Source organism: Nerophis ophidion, linkage group LG11 (genome assembly GCF_033978795.1).
Source record: "Nerophis ophidion isolate RoL-2023_Sa linkage group LG11, RoL_Noph_v1.0, whole genome shotgun sequence".
In the NCBI taxonomy this organism is placed as follows: domain Eukaryota; kingdom Metazoa; phylum Chordata; class Actinopteri; order Syngnathiformes; family Syngnathidae; genus Nerophis; species Nerophis ophidion.
In genome coordinates this window covers 61,289,103-61,309,560 of record NC_084621.1, presented here as the reverse complement: position 1 = coordinate 61,309,560, position 20,458 = coordinate 61,289,103, and the positions used below count along the sequence as shown (strand labels likewise).

General features: G+C 35.6%; 1 protein-coding gene across 1 annotated transcript; it reads left to right on the top strand.

Moving 5' to 3' along the window:
- The first annotated feature begins 3,602 nt into the window (after positions 1 to 3,602).
- gdf6a (growth differentiation factor 6a) lies at positions 3,603 to 19,285 on the top strand. The gene is made up of 2 exons (XM_061916404.1): positions 3,603 to 4,228; positions 17,042 to 19,285. The coding sequence occupies exons 1-2, from the start codon at positions 3,874 to 3,876 to the stop codon at positions 17,944 to 17,946; spliced, it is 1,260 nt and encodes a 419-aa protein (XP_061772388.1). The 5' UTR covers positions 3,603 to 3,873; the 3' UTR covers positions 17,947 to 19,285.
- Positions 19,286 to 20,458: the final 1,173 nt, after the last annotated feature.

Below are 20,458 nucleotides of genomic sequence, written 5' to 3'. Positions count from 1 at the left end.
GAGATAAAGAGGTAAAATACAGCACTATGTCATCAGTTTCTGATGTATTCAATTGTATAACAGTGCAAAATATTGCTCATTTCTAGTGGTCTTTCTTGAACTATTTGGAAAAAATATATAAAAATAACTAAAAACTTGTTGAAAAATAAACAAGTGATTCTGTTAAAAATAAAGATTTCTACACATAGAACTAATCATCAACTTAAAGTGCCCTCTTTGGGGATTGTAACTTAATTCTAAAAATTTCTTCACAAAAAAATAAATCTTTAACATCAATATTTATGGAAAATGTCCACAATAAAATCTAGCTGTCAACACTGAATATTGTGCATTTCTTTTCACAGTTTATGAACTTACATTCATATTTTGTTGAAGTATTTTTCAACAAATATATTTATAAACTATTTTTTAATTGTTGCTATTTTTAGAATATTTAAAAAAAAATCTCACGTACCCCTTGGCATACCTTCAAGTACCCCCAGGGGTACGTGTACCCTCATTTGAGAACCACTGATCTAGATATTACTACCCACTAAAAAAAAGAGAACATGAATGATGGTTATTTTTTTTAACACAGCTGTTATGTTTTTGACTATCAGGTAAAAATCCTAACTAATCATTGACAAGCAGAATGTATTTAAAGGCCTACTGAAATGAGATTTTCTTATTTAAACGGGGATAGCAGGTCCATTCTATGTGTCATACTTGATCATTTCGCGATATTGCCATATTTTTGCTGAAAGGATTTAGTAGAGAAAATCCAGGAAAAAGTTTGCAACTTTCGGTGTTAAGAGAAAAGCCCTGCCTCTACCGGAAGTAGCAAACGATGACGTCACACGTGTGAGGGCTCCTCACATATTCACATTGTTTTTAATGGGAGCCTCCAACAAAAAGTGCTATTCGGACCGAGAAAACGACAATTTCCCCATTAATTTGAGCGAGGATGAAAGATTTGTGTTTGAGGATATTGATAGTGACGGACTAGAAAAAAAAAAAAAGAAAAAAAAAAGCGATTGCATTGGGACGGATCCCGATGTTTTTAGAGACATTTACTAGGATAATTCTGGGAAATCCCTTATCTTTCTATTGTGTTGCTAGTGTTTTATTGAGTTGTACCTGATAGTCGGAGGTGTACGTTCACGGGTGTCTTGACGCCAATGTCTCAGGGAGTCGATGGCAGCTTGATGGACGGCACAAGCTCAGCTTTTCTCCGGTAAGAAGCGACTTTTTACCACAATTTTCTCACTGAAACCTGCTGGTTGACATTCCGTCGTGATTCATGTCCGTTGTGATCCATAGTAAAGTTTCACCTCTCTGAATTTTAAACAAGGAATCACCGTGTGTTTGTGTGGCTAAAGGCTAAAGCTTCCCAACTCCATCTTTCTACAATGACTTTTCCAATATTAATTGAACAAATTGCAAAAGATTCAGCAACACAGATTTCCATAATACTGTGTAATTATGCTGTTAAAGCAGACGACTTTTAGCTGTGTGTGTGTGTAGCGCTCATATTTCCTTAAAACCCGTGACCTCATGCGTACACGTCATCATTACACGACGTTTTCAAGACGAAACTCCCGGGAAATTTAAAATTGTAATTTAGTAAACTAAAAAGGCCGTATTGGCATGTGTTGCAATGTTAATATTTCATCATTGATGTATAAACTATCAGACTGCGTGGTGGGTAGTAGTGGGTTTCAGTAGGCCAGGGGTGTCAAACTCAAATACAGAGTGGGCCAAAATTTTAAACTGAACAAAGCCGTGGGCCAAGGTTGAACAAATGAACCTTTTAATAGGGACCCAAACAAATTTTGCATTGAATATTTAACAAGCAAGGCTTACATAACTTTATAGTGACATGCAAAAACGAGTTTCAAATAATAATAATAATAATAATAATAATAAAAATATCAATGGCATATCAAATAAAATGTAAATGAAAAATGTAACGCCTTTTCTATTTGCAGCCTTCTCAGGTAAATATCAAAATAAACTTTTTCCACAAGCTAATAATAAATTTGAAAATAAAATAACAATAATGAATTAATCAAACATCCAAGCCTTAAAAGTAGGAAGAGAAAGTGCATGAATAAATTGTTAATTATTGTGTTACGCCTGTTCGGCATTGTCATGCCGGGTTAGATTCCCTCGAGGATGCGTCGAAAATTGAACAAAGTAAAAGGTATGAACTAATGATTTTATTTAACAAAAGGTGCTAGAGAACAAAAATACTGGAGCTAAGAAAAGGCAAACGAAAGACGCTAGCATGAAAGCTAGGCTAAACAAATAGTAAACTAAACTGGCACATAGGCACACAAAGGGGAAAACAAAACATTTAGCATGAGAGCTAAGATTGAATAAAATTGCGCAGCGTGAGAGCTCGTGAGAATAATACAGAAATTTGCATGTAAGCAAAAGCGCAAAGCAGACGTACCGTTGTGTATAAACAATTTTGGATCCCAGACTGAACAACAAAAGATGCAGGCTTATACAAGGCAGGTGATTAGTGAGGAGTGAGAAACAGGTGAAACTGATAAGCTACCATGGTGACCGACTTAAACAGGAAATAATAGGATCAGACGGAGAGTGAAAATAAAAATGGAACAACAAACGATAATATGTGGACGATCCAAAAGGCGGATCTCAACATATTGCTCAGTTAGCAACGCTGATTTGCTTTAACAATGAATATGGAACAAGCAGTACTAATAAAACTTAATAGTGCAAAATCAACTTTCAAAAAACAAACGAAAGATTTCAATGGTATATTAAATCCAATTGAAATAAAACATTTAATGCCTCTTTTTTTATTTGAGGCCTTGGTTGCAGAATGGTTGGAAAATCGTGAGGGTTGGCAAGTATTAGTATAAGCGGCGAATGCGGTGTTACAGCTCTTATGTTAATTCGATATTGCCTCAAGGGCCAAATGAAATTGCATGGCGGGCCAGAGTTTGACATCAATGCAGTAGGCCTTTAATCAAGAGTCATAATCTAAAACAGGGGTAGGGAACCTGTGGCCCTAGAGCCAGATGTGGCTCTTTTGGTGACTGCATCTGGCTCTCAGATAAATCTTAGCTGACATTGCTTAACACGATAAGTAATGAATAATTCCACTGGTAATCACAGTGTTCAAAATAACATTCTCATGCATTTTAATCCATCCATCCGGTTTTTACTGCACCTGTTCAAGAAGTCGCATTAATGGTGAGAAGTATTTTATACTTCAGAATAACAATGTTATTAAAAAGAATAAGAGACCTATTATACTCTAGAAATGTTGGTCTTACTTAAAAATGCACACATTCAGTCTTAAAAAATATATTATATGGCTCTCGCGGAAATACTTGTTAAAATTGTTGGCTTGTATAGCTCTCGCAGCCAAAAAGGTTCCCGACCCCTGATCTAAAATAATAATAATAAAAAAAAAACTGTTGTGTTGGTTTGATGTTGATCATATTTCAACATCCTCAACATCCACCAAAAACGTGTGTTGCAATACAACTCCATTAAAAAAAAAAAAAAAAACACAACTAAAAAAACCAACAACTTCCCGAGTCTCTTCGGTCTTTTTGGCAAGTGGCTGTGCTGGAATTGGGAAGCACCGTGCGAGTGTGGGCGTGTTCCACTCGGCCTAACAGCCTGCGCTGCGGTGCGGAGTCCAGAGCGCAAAACGCACTTCTTGAGGGCGCAAAAAGTCTCGCAGCTCTCACACGCTGACGCGCTCAACTTCTCCTCCGGCTCGGGCGGACCTCTCCATCTCCACCCAAGGGGAAAGAAAAAAAAAAGGAACCCCCCCCCCCAACCCAAAAAAAAAAAAAAAAAAAAAGAAAAAAAAAAAAAGAAAAAAAAAAAAAGGACAGCCACCCTCCAGCCATGTTTGCATCCCGACTTGTCACACTTTACGTGGGCCTGCTGCTTGTTTTCCTCTGGAATATTCCATGTTTCCACTCAGCTGCTATCATCTCTCCATCCAGTCCGAGGAGGAACCGAGGAGTCAGACCCCCCCACCAAAGGTCCATCAAGCTCCTCAAAGACATCTTCGCGTCCTCCCATCACCCGGCCAGCCAGCATAAAGAAGAGCCCGGGAAGGACGACGTCGTGCCGCATGATTACATGCTCTCCATTTACAGGACCTACTCGGCGGCGGAGAAACTGGGACTAAACGCCAGCTTTTTCCGCTCCTCCAAGTCCGCCAACACCATCACAAGTTTCGTGGACAGAGGAACAGGTTGGTGGGCAGCATCACACTCTGGACATGACCAGCGTCTCACAACTCTTATTCCCAGAGAAAATCATCCAAATTCACCTTGACCTTATTATCAATAACTGGAGAAATGACAGAATAATTTTAACTTCGCGTCAATTACTGTAAATTCAAGTCATGCAATTATTAGCCAGCACAATGAAGCTTTTTACAAAAATGGTGGTAATGATTGTTTGTGGATATTTACGCACAAAAAGTGTGATTTTCTCTCATCAATTACGGTAACAGGATTGAAAAAAAAACAAATTGCATACAAGGAACATGCATTATAGTGACACAATGTGTCTGAAAAGGAGTAGGTAGAAGCAGATCTTATTCAACCAAGGAAATTAAAAAAAATACAATAAAAAAAAAGTTTTATCACCAACATAATTTATAGTGTTAATAATGCATAATAGACAATACAATTCTTCTTATATCATTCATCAATATTACAACAAATAACTGGAGAAATGACAGTATCATTTTAACTTCCCGGTCAATTACTGTAAATTCAAGTCATGCAATTATTAGCCAGCACAATGAAGCTTTTTACAAAAATGGTGGCAATGATTGTTTGTGGATATTTACGCACAAAAAGTGTGATTTCCTCTCATGTATTACGGTAACAGGACTGAAAAAACCCCAAATTGCATACAAGGAACATGCATTATAGTGACACAATGTGTCTGAAAAGGAGTAGGTAGAAGCAGATCTTATTCAACCAAGGAAATTAAAAAAAATACAATAAAAAAAAAGTTTTATCACCAACATAATTTATAATGTTAATAATGCATAATAAACAATATAATCCTTCTCAAATCATTGATCGATATTACAACAAATAACTGGATAAATGACAGTACCATTTTAACTTCACAGTCAATTACTGTAAAATCAAGACATGCAATTATTAGCCAGCAAAATAAAGTTTTTTACAGTGTGATAATACCTGCAAAAATGGTGGCAATGAATTTTTGTGGTTATATACGCACAACAAGTGTGATTTCTCCCTCATGTATTAAGGTAACATGACTGAAAAAATCAAATTGCACATAAGAAACATGCATGGTTAATGTGACACAATTTGTCCGAAAAGGAGTAGAAAGAAGCATATCTTATTCAACCAACATAATAAACTACTTTTTTAATCAACAACATCATTTATAGTGTTAATAATGCATAATAGACAGTACAATTCTTCTTATATCATTCATCGATATTACAACAAATAACTGGAGAAATGACAGTATCATTTTAACTTCACAGTCAATTACTGTAAATTCAAGTCATGCAATTATTAACCAGCACAATGAAGCTTTTTACAAAAATGGTGGCAATGATTGTTTGTGGATATTTACGCACAAAAAGTGTGATTTCCTCTCATGTATTACGGTAACAGGACTGAAAAAAACCCAAATTGCATACAAGGAACATGCATTATAGTGACACAATGTGTCCGAAAAGGAGTAGGTAGAAGCAGATCTTATTCAACCAAGAAAATAAAAAAAATACAATAAAAAAAAAGTTTTATCACCAACATAATTTATAGTGTTAATAATGCATAATATACAATACAATTATTCTTACATCATTCATCGATATTACAACAAATAACTGGATAAATGACAGTATCATTTTAACTTCACAGTCAATTATTGTAAATTCAAGTCATGCAATTATTAGCCAGCACAATGAAGCTTTTTACAAAAATGGTGGAAATGATTGTTTGTGGATATTTACGCACAAAAAGTGTGATTTCTCCCTCATGCATTACAGTAACAGGACTGAAAAAACCCCAAATTGCATACAAAGAACATGCATTATAGTGACACAATTTGTCTGAAAAGGAGTAGGTAGAAGCAGATCTTATTCAACCAAGAAAATAAAAAAAAATACAATAAAAAAAAAGTTTTATCACCAACATAATCTATAGTGTTAATAATGCATACTATACAATACAATTCTTCTTATATCATTGATCGATATTACAACAAATAACTGGATAAATGACAGTATCATTTTAACTTCCACAGTCAATTACTGTAAATTCAAGTCATGCAATTATTAGCCAGCACAATGAAGCTTTTTACAAAAATGGTGGCAATGATTGTTTGTGGATATTTACGCACAAAAAGTGTGATTTCCTCTCATCAATTACGGTAACAGGACTGAAAAACCCCCAAATTGCATATATGAAACATGCATAGTTACAGTGACACAATGTGTCCGAAAAGGAGTAGGTAGAAGCAGATCTTATTCAACCAAGAAAATACAAAAAATATAATTAAAAAAAAGTTTCATCACCAACATATTTTATAGTGTTAATAATGCATAATAGACAATATAATTTTTCTTATATTATTGATCGATATTACAACAAATAACTGGATAAATGACAGTATCATTTTAACTTCCACAGTCAACTACTGTAAATTCAAGTCATGCAATTATTAGCCAGCACAATGAAGCTTTTTACAAAAATGGTGGCAATGATTGTTTGTGGATATTTACGCACAAAAAGTGTGATTTCCTCTCATCAATTACGGTATCAGGACTGAAAAACCCCAAATTGCATACAAGCAACATGCATGGTTATAGTGACACAATGTGCCCGAAAAGGAGTAGGAAGAAGCAGATCTTATTCAACCAAGAAAATGCAAAAATATAATGAAATTTTTTTTTATCACCAACATAATTTATAGTGTTAATAATGCATAATATACAATACAATTCTTATATCATTCATCGATATTACAACAAATAACTGGATGAATGACAGTATCATTTTAACTTCCACAGTCAATTACTGTAAATTCAAGTCATGCAATTATTGGCCAGCACAATGAAGCTTTTTACAAAAATGGTGGCAATGATTGTTTGTGGATATTTACGCACAAAAAGTGTGATTTCCTCTCATGCATTACGGTAACAGGACTGAAAAAACAAAAACAAATTGCATACAAGCAACACATGCATTATAGTGACACAATGTGTCTGAAAAGGAGTAGTTAGAAGCAGATCTTATTCAACCAAGAAAATACAAAAAATATAATAAAAAAAAGTTTCATCACCAACATATTTTAGAGTGTTAATAATGCATAATAGACAATATAATTCTTCTTATATTATTGATCGATATTACAACAAATAACTGGATAAATGACAGTGCCATTTTAACTTCAAAGTCAATTACTGTAAATTCAAGTCATGCAATTATTAGCCAGCACAATGAAACTTTTTACAAAAATGGTGGCAATGATTGTTTGTGGATATTTACGCACAAAAAGTGTAATTTCCTCTCATGCATTACGGTAACAGGACTGAAAAAACAAAAACAAATTGCATACAAGCAACACATGCATTATAGTGACACAATTTGTCTGAAAAGGAGTAAGTAGGTAGAAGCAGATCTTATTCAACCAAGAAAATAAAAAAAATACAATTAAAAAAAAAGTTTTATCACCAACATAATTTATAGTGTTAATAATGCATAATATACAATACAATTCTTCTTATATCATTCATCGATATTACAACAAATAACTGGATAAATGACAGTATCATTTTAACTTCCACAGTCAATTACTGTAAATTCAAGTCATGCAATTATTAGCCAGCACAATGAAGCTTTTTACAAAAATGGTGGCAATGATTGTTTGTGGATATTTACGCACAAAAAGTGTGATTTCCTCTCATCAATTACGGTAACAGGACTGAAAAAACCCCAAATTGCATACAAGCAACACATGCATTATAGTGACACAATGTGTCCAAAAAGGAGTAGGAAGAAGCAGATCTTATTCAACCAAGAAAATACAAAAAATATAATAAAAAAAAAGTTTCATCACCAACATATTTTAGAGTGTTAATAATGCATAATAGACAATATAATTCTTCTTATATTATTGATCGATATTACAACAAATAACTGGATAAATGACAGTGCCCTTTTAACTTCAAAGTCAATTACTGTAAATTCAAGTCATGCAATTATTAACCAGCACAATGAAGCTTTTTACAAAAATGGTTGGAATGATTGTTTGTGGATATTTACGCACAAAAAGTGTGATTTCCTCTCATGCATTATGGTAACAGGACTGAAAAACCCCAAATTGCCTACAAGCAACATGCATGGTTATAGTGACACAATGTGTCCAAAAAGGAGTAGGAAGAAGCAGATCTTATTCAACCAAGAAAATACAAAAAATATAATAAAAAAAAAGTTTCATCACCAACATATTTTATAGTGTTAATAATGCATAATAGACAATATAATTTTTCTTATATTATTGATCGATATTACAACAAATAACTGGATAAATGACAGTATCATTTTAACTTCCCAGTCAATTACTGTAAATTCAAGTCATGCAATTATTAACCAGCACAATGAATCTTTTTACAAAAATTGTGGCAATGATTGTTTGTGGATATTTACGCACAAAAAGTGTGATTTCCTCTCATGCATAACGGTAACAGGCCTGAAAAAAACTAACAAATTGCATACAAGCAACACATGCATTATAGTGACACAATGTGTCTGAAAAGGAGTAGTTAGAAGCAGATCTTATTCAACCAAGAAAATACAAAAAATATAATGAAAAAAAGTTTCATCACCAACATAATTTATAGTGTTAATAATGCATAATAGACAATATAATCCTTCTCATATCATTGATCGATATTACCACAAATAACTGGATAAATGACAGTATCATTTTAACTTCGCAGTCAATTACTGTAAAATCAAGACATGCAATTATTAGCCAGCACAATAAAGTTTTTTACAGTGTGATAATACGTGCAAAAATGGTGGCAATTAATTTTTGTGGTTATATACGCACAACAAGTGTGATTTCTCCCTCATGTATTAAGGTAACATGACTGAAAAATCCAAATTGCACATAAGAAACATGCATGGTTACAGTGACACAATTTGTCCGAAAAGGAGTAGAAAGAAGCATATCTTATTCAACCAACATAATAAACTCTTTTTTTTAATCACCAACATAATTTATAGTGTTAATAATGCATAATAGAAAATATAATTCTTCATATATTATTGATCGATATTACAATGAATAACTGGATAAATGACAGTACCATTTTAACTTCACAGTCAATTACTGTAAATTCAAGTCATGCAATTATTAGCCAGCACAATGAAGCTTTTTACAAAAATGGTGGCAATGATTGTTTGTGGATATTTACGCACAAAAAGTGTGATTTCCTCTCATGCATTACGGTAACAGGACTGAAAAAACCCAAATTGCATACAAGCAACATGCATGGTTATAGTGACACAATGTGTCCAAAAAGGAGTAGGAAGAAGCAGATCTTATTCAACCAAGAAAATACAAAAAATATAATAAAAAAAAGTTTTATCACCAACATAATTTATAATGTTAATAATGCATAATAGACAATATAATCCTTCTCATATCATTGATCGATATTACAACAAATAACTGGATAAATGACAGTACCATTTTAACTTTACAGTCAATTACTGTAAATTCAAGTCATTCAATTATTAGCCAGCACAATAAAGTTTTTACAGTGTGATAATACGTGTAAAAATGGTGGCAATGATTGTTTGTGTATATTTAAGCACAAAATGTGTGATTTCCCCCTCGTGCAGCATCACGGTAACAGGACTGAAAAACCCAAATTGCACATAAGGAACATGCATGGTTACAGTGACACAATTTGTTCGAAAACGAGTAGAAAGAAGCAGATCTTATTCAACCAACATAATAAACACTTTTTTTTTCATCGCCAACATAATTTACAGTGTTAATATTGCAATATAATTCTTCATATATTATTGATCGATATTACAACCAATAACTGGAGAAATGACAGTATCATTTTAACTTCACAGTCATGTATTTTCATATTCATGTATATTAAAGTCATGCAATTATTAGCCAGCACAATGATGCTTTTTACAGAAATGGTGGCAATGATTGATTGTGGATATTTACGCACAAAAAGGTTCATTTCCCTGGTAACAGGACTGAAAAACCCAAATTGCATGTATGAAACATGCATGGTTACAGTGACACAATGTGTCCGAAAAGGAGTAGGAAGAAGCAGATCTTATTCGAGCAGGAAAATACAAACAATAATACATTTTTTCGTTTTATCACCAACATAATTTATAGTGTTATTAATGCATAATAGACAATATAATCCTTCTTATATAATTGATCGATATTTCAACAAATAACCGGAGCAATGACAGTGACATTTTAACTTCACAGTCAATTACTGTAAATTCAAGTCATGCAATTATTAACCAGCACAATGATGCTTTTTACAAAAATTGTGGCAATGATTGTGGATATTTACGCACAAAAAGTGTGATTTCCTCTCATGCATTACGGTAACAGGACTAAAAAACAAACAAATTGCATACAAGGAACATGCATAGTTACAGTGACACAATGTGTCTGAAAAGGAGTAGGAAGAAGCAGATCTTATTCAACCAAGAAAATACAAACAAAAATAATATATATATTTTTTTATCCCCAACATAATTTATAATGTTAATAATGCATAATAGACAATACAATCCTTCTCATATCATTGATCGATATTACAACAAATAACTGGATAAATGACAGTGCCATTTTAACTTCACAGTCAATTACTGTAAATTCAAGTCATGCAATTATTAACTAGCACAAAAATAATATATATATTTTTTTTATCCCCAACATAATTTATAATGTTAATAATGCATAATTGACACTATAATCCTTCTCATATCATTGATAGATATTACAACAAATAACTGGATAAATGACACTGCCATTTTAACTTCACAGTCAATTACTGTAAATTCAAGTCATGCAATTATTAACTAGCACAATAAAGTGTTTTACAGTGTGATAATACGTGCAAAAATGGTGGAAATGATTGTTTTTGGATATTTAAGCGCAAAATGTGTGATTTCCCCCTCATGCATTACGGTAACAGGACTGAAAAACCCAAATTGCATAAAAGGAACATGCATGGTTACAGAGACAAAATGCGTCCGCAAAAAGAGTAGGAAGAAGCAGATCTTATTCAACCAAGAAAATACAAAAAATATAATTAAAAAAAAAGTTTTATCACCAACATAATTTAAAGTGTTTAAAATGCATAATAGACAATATTACCCTTCTTATATCATTGATCGATATTACAACAAATAACTGGATAAATGACAGTACCATTTTAACTTCCACAGTCAATTACTGTAAATTCAAGTCATGCAATTATTAGCCAGCACAATAAAGTTTTTTACAGTGTGATATTATGTGATATTATGGTAACAGGACTGAAAAAATCCAAATTGCATACAAGCAACATGCATGGTTACAGTGACACAAGTGTCCGAAAAGGAGTAGGAAGAAGCATATCTTATTCAAACAGCTCAGTGATGAGTTAAAGACATATAGTTCTTTGTTAAAGAAAGCCTTGAAAGGTGAAAAAATGGAAAATTATGAAATATAGCAACGATTACTTTCATCGTATTAATTTTTTGGAACGTTGATATTCCAGACAATCTAGTTTTCAGTGCATGTATATAGGATAGGTAAATATAAGCCTTGGCTTCAGCCTATTCCTTTTTCGGTCATTTTTTTTGTATTTTTGTGTGTTTATGATTTGTTGATATGTATAATCTGTGCTGTTGAATTGATCACACACCATGGTTGATTTTATGAACGGAATAAACTCATTTAATTTCATTTTTTTTTATCACCAACCTTATTTATAGTGTTAACAATGCGTAATAGACAATATAATCCTTTTTATATTATTGCACGGCATTTTAGTATAATATTACATCTTTAAATTGAGGTGCGCCTTTTCAGTGCATCATCCAAACTTTTTCATAATTTTACCCTTGCAACAATGCTTTCTGTTTAGTTTTGTTTGCAAATATCAGAAGTTTTCGGGCAGACTTGGGGACAAAAGACAATACAAAAAAAGGGCTCAGTGTTATGCGGCCTCAGTGTGAGAAGCAGGTGTTTAATATGTAAACATGCGCTCAGGCAAAAATGCAGTAATTCCAACCATTTATTCCCATAGCTTGCAAGTTATTATGAATATTTTTCCTCCACTAATATAATTTTTTTCCAGTATGATGTGATCTGATAGAGAAAAAAAAAAAGAGGAGGAAAAAAAAAAAAAAAAGGCCGCACTTTCCCCTGTGATTGTGATGTGATGTGTCACTGGCTCTGACCCCGAGCCGGACCCTCTGAGAGCCGCTTGGCATCGAACGGCTGATTGGAGTATTTGAACCGCAGTCATCTAATTGAGTGTTCATGTCATAACATATCAAACTATTCTCCCATAATGACCCCTTGAAGGCCCAGGATGGCACATCACCAGGAGCAGGGGACGTGGAAAAATAGGATTTTGTGCAAAATTCATGAATTATATTGGCACCTAATGACATTAGAAATAACTCATTATGGGGGAAAAAACGGTTTATATCAAGCTTTATTGCAGATGCCAACGTCCAATACGAACAAACAAATACAGTATAAAAGGCATTATCACATACTATTAAAAAGAATGCAGTAACATATATATAATAAATAGATAAAAGAAGCAATAAAAATTATATATATATATATATATGGACCCCTGCAGTCTACATATACATTTAAACATGACTTTTCTCGGGGTGACGTGGAAAAAAGGGATTTTAATTTTAAGTTTAAGTGAGCAAGTCTCCTACTAATTGTGCAATCAAGTAAACAATATAGAAAAATGCATTTTTTCCTCTAATAATATCCCTAAGCTCCAGCTCAATAAATAGCGTTGCATGTGTTGCAAAATGTGAATTGCATTGCTCCCAAAAAAAAAAAAAAAAAAAAAAAAAAAAAATCTATATTTAACGGAACGGTGATATTCGTCAAACCTGCTACATTCTTGCGTGTCAACACGAATATGTCAGTAATTTCAACAAGCTGTGCACCCAAAGCGTGCACAGGCACATTTAAGGGGAATGTTGTCCTTGGCAACGCGGGATGAAATATAAGAGGGGAAGTGCTTTAATGACGAAGATGGGAATTCAGGCTGTTAATTATTTGCTGAACTTGTATTCGATTTTTTTTTTTTTGGTTCAGGTCTTGTTAAAAAAAAAAAAAAGTGAGGGGGAAAAAATGGTAGAAAAGAAAGGTAATGCAGACCAGACGTGCAAAGTAACAAAAACGAGCACAAGGTTTCAATACGTTTTTTTTTTTTAACTGTTTCACTCGACAGGGTTCACGGAGAGAAACTGACAAGTAGAATCAGATAATCTGCTGAGAATATCGATATCGACCTGATAGCCGAGGTGCGGGTTCGTTCTAAAGCAGCGCATTTTAGGCTATTTTGAAATAATACATCCATAAAAAGGGAAAAAAAAGCAATATTAATATGACGTATCATTTGACCGAAAAAAAAAAAAAAAAACATCTCTACGTGTTGCAATTCCTTCCCAATTTATATGGGATTTACATTGCAAAACCTGCACAATACTGATCAACATTTTTTATCTGTTCAAACTATTAATTTTCTTTTTTGCAAACAGTTTCTCTGATTGATTTATGAACTATATTTACAGGCCTGCTCATGCATTAATTGTGTATTGTCAGTAAAGTAAACATACATAAATTATGGACAATTAATCACAGTTTTAAATTAGGATTAATCATAATTATTATTCATTATTATCATTATTATTATTATTATTATTATTATTATTGTTATTATTATTATTACTGGTTATTACTGGCTTGCAAAATTTAATTAACTTAGAAAAAGAACCGGAATTTTGGACACAAATCCAATTTTATTGTCAGTATATATATATATATATATATATATATATATATATATATATCTATATATATATATATATATAGATATATATATATATATATATATTTTTTTTTTTTTTCTATCGCTTATTCCCCTTTCTCAGCTACAATCGGGCGGAAGGCGGCCTACACCCTGGACAAGTCGCTACCTCATCGCAGACATTAATATATATATATATATATATATATATATATATATATATATATATATATATATATATATATATATATATATATATATATATATACATATATAAATATATATATATATATATGTATATATATATATATATATGTGTAATTTGTGATATATTTATTGAAACGTTTTTTATTAATAAAAAATAAAAAGTTGTAATACATTATTATACATTTTATATATTATACTTTTTAAAGTCAGATTAATCACACTTTTTCCTTTGGATTAATCAAATGACATGTTATTGCTGGCTTGCATAAATTCATTAACTTAACAAAAGACCCTGGTATTGGGACACAAATGCAGTTTTATTGTCAGATTGTCATACAGGAACCATTTTTTTTTTTTTTTTTTTTTTTTTAGTATTTTTCTCATTTATTTACTCAGAACCTGTTTATAGTTTTAGTTAAAGTATCTTGGTGTAAGTGGAATGTCATCTTGGAAATTATGAACTGACCTTATAATAACTTACAGGTAACCATCCACGGCACACGTAAAGGAACATGTGTGGTGAAAATAAATCATATACATTTGCACCATGTACAGTATATGCACACATTTAATACATTGGAACTTGTACGGTCCAAATAAATTGTGTGATTATGCTGCATATGTATGATTATTGGGATAATTATTTGTGATTATTCACATAAGTTAACGCATTATTTTTGACATCCCTTTTCATACATGCACCATTTTAAACATCATACAACTTGACAATGCATTTCAAAACACATACAGAAATTATGTATATAATAATAATACTGTACATAATCAAGCTGAAGTTGTAATAAAAGGAAACAAACAAGCCATCACCCACAATATTGACTTTCACTTGAAAGATGCGGCATTAAGCTAGATCTAATTAGATTATTGAGTTTGTCGTGGTGGAAAAAAAGAAAGTAGCCTGAGAGTAATCGACTATTGGCAGAAAAACAGCGCACAGCAAATCAGTGCAACAATCAAGATTAGATGCTTCCTGCGAGCGGCGTGAACACTGAGTGCTTTGTGAGTCTGCAGCGTTTTAAACAGGTCATGCGTGACGAATGGGCTGGAAATGAAATTAAAAGGCGTAAAAAAGACCAACAGTTTTGAAGCAGGTGTGCAAAAAAAAATAAAAAAAATGGGTATCTACTCTTAAAGGCCTACTGAAACCCACTACTACCCACCACGCAGTCTGATAGTTTATTAGATTGGATTAGATTAGATAGTACTTTATTCATTCCGTCAGGAGAGTTCCTTCAGGAAAATTAAAATTTTCAGCACAATCCCATTCAAGTTTAGACAAACATTACAGGGAGACAGAACAGGATCGCTGACGGGTCTGCCGGCTTCCAGCGCCCCTTACAAAAAAAAAAAATATATATTATATATCAATGATAAAATATTAACATTGCAACACATGCCAATACGGCCTTTTTTAGTTTACTAAATTGCAATTTTAAATTTCCCAGGACTTTTTTCTTGAAAACGTTGCGTAATGATGACGTGTACGCTTGACGTCACGGGCTGTTAGGAAAAATGAGCGCTGCGCACACACACAGCTAAAAGTCGTCTGCTTTAATCGCATAATTACACAGTATTTTGGAGATCTGTGTTGCTGAATCCTTTGCAATTTGTTCAATTAATATTGGAGAAGTCAAAGTAGAAATATGGAGTTGGGAAGCTTTAGCCTTTAGCCACACAAATACACGGTGATTCCTTGTTTAAAATTCACAGAGGTGAAACTTTACTATGGATCGCAGCGGACATGGATCCCAACCGAATGTCAACCAGTAGGTTTCGGTGAAAAAATTGTGGTAAAAAGTCGCTTCTTGCCGGAAATCAGCTGAGCTTGTGCCGCCCATAAAGCTGCCGTCGACTTCCCTGAGACACTGCGCGTCAACACACCCGTGGCCAGACCCCTCCGACTATCAGGTACTGTTAAATTCACTAAAACACTAGCAACACAATAGAAAGATAATGGATTTCCCAGAATTATCCTAGTAAATGTGTCTAAAAACACATGAATCCGTCTCAATGCAATCGCGTTTTTTTTTTGTCTAATCCTTCGCTATCAATATCCTCAAACACAAATCTTTCATCGTCGCTCAAATTAATGGGGAAATTGTCGTTTTCTCGGTACGAATAGCTGTTTTTGTTGGAGGCTCCCAATAAAAACAATGTGAATATGTGAGGAGCCATCAACATGTGATGTCATTGTCTGCGACTTCCGGTAGAGGCAGGGCTTTTCTTTTAGCACCGAAAGTTGCGAACTTTATCGTGGATGTTCTCTACTAAATCCTTTCAGCAAAAATATGGCAATATCGCGAAATGATCAAGTATGACACATAGAATGGACCTGCTATCCTCGTTTAAATAAGAAAATCTCATTTCAGTAGGCCTTTAAATGGATTTTATTCAACATGATACAGCTTTTCCTCGATATGCATAGTCTTTAACATTAATAAAATACGATTTTATTCGGTTTGAGTCCAGATTTTGGTCTGCATTTGAAGAATTGTGAAGCCACGTTACATGTTGAACTTGTGCGAGTAAAATGTGGATTCACTGCTGTAAATGGGTACAATTAGGCAATTATCTGTTTCAGGCTGGTTTCTGGTGGGGGTTCACGGGGTGGGAGAGAAGGCCTCTGTGGGAGAATGTTACCCCCCCCCCCCCGATCCCCTCCCACCCTGAACACTGTACACCCTAAGTGAATCTGACTGCAATTATTTTCTTCTTTTATCCTTGCAGACGATCTTTTGCACTCTACTCTGCGAAGACAAAAGTATCTGTTTGATGTCTCAACCCTTTCAGACAAAGAGGAGCTGGTCGGGGCCGAATTAAGGATATTTAGGAGAGCGTCGGGCGACTCGCAGACGACAGGCCTCTATCGCGTCCGGCTCTACCCGTGCGGCTCGGACGCGCTGCTGGACTCCACGCTGCTGGACCCCGTGGACTCCGCCGGGTCCGGGTGGGCGGTTCTGGACGTGTGGGAGATGTTTAAATCCCACCATCGGAGGAACCAGCTCTGCCTGCAGCTCAGAGTCACTCTAGGGAACTCTGACACGGAGCTGGACCTCAGGGCGCTGGGCCTGGACAGGGGTGGGCGACCCCAGCAGGAAAAAGCCATTCTGGTAGCCTACACCCGCTCCAAGAAGAGGGAGAACCTCTTCAACGAGATGAAGGAGAAGATCAAGTCGCGGAGGTCCACCAAGGGGATAGAGGTGTTGAGGCCCTCGGAGGCGGAGGCGGAGGAGGAAGTCAGGGGAGAGGGGCCCCGGCGGCGGCGACGGACAGCACTGAGCAACCGTCACGGGAAGCGACACGGGAAGAAGTCCAAATCCAGGTGCAGCAAAAAGGCACTGCACGTGAATTTTAAAGAGCTGGGCTGGGACGACTGGATAATCGCGCCCCTGGACTACGAGGCGTACCACTGCGAGGGCGTGTGCGACTTCCCGCTCCGATCCCACCTGGAGCCCACCAACCACGCCATCATACAGACGCTCATGAACTCCATGGACCCCAACAGCACGCCGCCCAGCTGCTGCGTCCCCACCAAGCTGAGCCCCATCAGCATCCTGTACATCGACTCGGGCAACAACGTGGTGTACAAACAGTACGAGGACATGGTGGTGGAGCAGTGCGGGTGCAGGTAGCGGACACCGGCCACCGAATACGCAGTAGAGACTTCAAAGAGGAGATCCGTGCCGGGACACCTGAGCGAGATCCACATTGGACGCACGCAAGAGGCGACATTTTGCTATTTATTCCGACTCAGTGCTGGTGAAAATGCACACTTTTCCGCCTTAAAGTGTTATTTCCCAATCATGCAAGAAGTCATCAAACAAGCCCTTGTTTCCTCAGAGTGTCCTTTGTGCCACGGGAGCCCATCGGGTGCCACCGTGCACCTTCTCGTGCCGCGGCTACAGTGGACAGAGGCTTTTTTTTTTTTTTTTTTTTTTGCCCGTCAGCGTTTGGACTTGCAAGCTCTTGTCGTGCAACCTTGTCTGTAAGGCAGCCCGTAATTGCCTCCGTCCGACCGAAGTCATTAAACGCCCGTGCAAGTGCATTTTTTTGTTGTCGCAAAAAACAAAAAAAAACAAAAAAAACACAAAGAAGAAAGAAAAGTGGGGTGAATGTCACTCACGCTCACACACACACACACATACACACACACACACAACGGCAACGCCTTTAAGAGATTTTTGCCTGACTGCAGAGGTCAGCGAGGGTCATCATGTGCTTTTAGGAAGAAAAAAAAAGGACACACCGCCACACTTGTGTCTTCTCTGTTTCAGTAAAATATTGTTTTTGCCAGTCAGGAATTTTTTTTTTTTTTTTTTTTGCTGCATCTTCACGAAATGCACTTCCGCAAATAAACTGCGCCGAGGAGCCGCAGCCAGTTTGTCTGCTCTGATGAGGAACATGTAAAACAAGAGACTCGCAAAGAGAGGCGATATTTAAAAAAATGCACATTAGCTTTGAATGCACTGCTGTTCGTTATTTTTTTTTTGAGCTGTAAATATTTTGTACAGACGATAACTTTACAAAAGTGCTCCGAATGAAGAAATGAGAGAGCTGCATTTCTTTGTACATATACAAAATGCACTCAAATTGGTATAATTTCTATTCTATAATTATTTTATTATTTGTGATGTACAGTTTCATGATAATCATATATTTCTTACAGTGATAAGAGTAATTTAAGGTGTATTCATTATTTGTTTTGGCAGAGGGTGGAAAGTACCGTTATAATTGTCTACCTCATCATTGCATATAGGTTAGAGTGTAGGTCAGTTAGAGTGTAAAAGAGCTTTTACAGTATACATAAGATCATTATATTCATATATTACTGGATACTATTCCACTCCTTTACTGTACAAATAAAATTCAAAACCAAGTCCACAAGTCCTGTATTTGGTTTGATTCCACCCTCCTTTTGCTTTGTGTATTGAAGTCAATAAAACATTGTTGCAAGTTTTTACTACAGTGAAATACTACCTGACAATCATTTGTCTCCTAAATGTTGCTAATTCCTATACGTGTGTGGACCTAAACATTGCATGTGTCCCCTTTCACATTTGAACTGACATGAGTCCAATTCCCAGGACCTGGGAATCAATATGGGCACACACTGGTACAAATTTCGGTACTTTTGTCTGTGTTCATTTATTTTCAATAAGACTGAACAATGAGCTTATAATAATAATACCTGTGTGTCCAGTTGTGATATCGTGTTCTCTTAACAATTCAGTCTTCTTTGCAAGTATGCATTCATTTTAGTTTGTCCCTGGTGAGTTGCTGTAGTCAGGCAGTAGTCGACTGGCGTTACGTTCATTGTGACAATCTTGTCTTTTGTTGAGTCCTACAAAGTGTTTATACTGTATAGGCTAGATCTATTTAGTTGAGTCCTACAAAGTGTTTATACTGTATAGGCTAGATCTATTTAGATGGAAAATGCGAGACTACTGGTCTGGGTAAGGAGTCAGTTAAATTAGAACAAGTTTTTTCTGCTTTGAGGGTTTCAGAGTTGGACATGTGTTTTACTGAGGTGGCTAACTATGTCGAGATGCCACCTCAGTAGAAGCATTTAAGTCTCACCTTAAAACTCATTTGTATACTCTAGCCTTTAAATAGACTCCCTTTTTAGACCAGTTGATCTGCCGTTTCTTTTCTTTTTCTTCTATGTCCCACTCTCCCTTGTGGAGGGGGTCCGGTCCGAGGGGGTCCGGTCCGATCCGGTGGCCATGTACTGCTTGCCTGTGTATCGGCTGGGGACATCTCTGCGATGCTGATCCGCCTCCACTTGGGATGGTTTCCTGCTGGCTCCGCTGTGAACGGGACTCTCGCTGCTGTGTTGGATCCGCTTTGGACTGGACTCTCGCGACTGTGTTGGATCCATTGTGGATTCAACTTTCACAGTATCATGTTAGACCCGCTCGACATCCATTGCTTTCCTCCTCTCTAAGGTTCTCATAGTCATCATTGTCACCGACGTCCCACTGGGTCATTATTGTCACCGATGTCCCACTGGGTGTGAGTTTTCCTTGCCCTTATGTGGGCCTACCGAGGATGTCGTGGTGGTTTGTGCAGCCCTTTGAGACACTAGTGATTTAGGGCTGTATAAGTAAACATTGATTGATTGATTGATCTAGTAAAGGTTGCGTT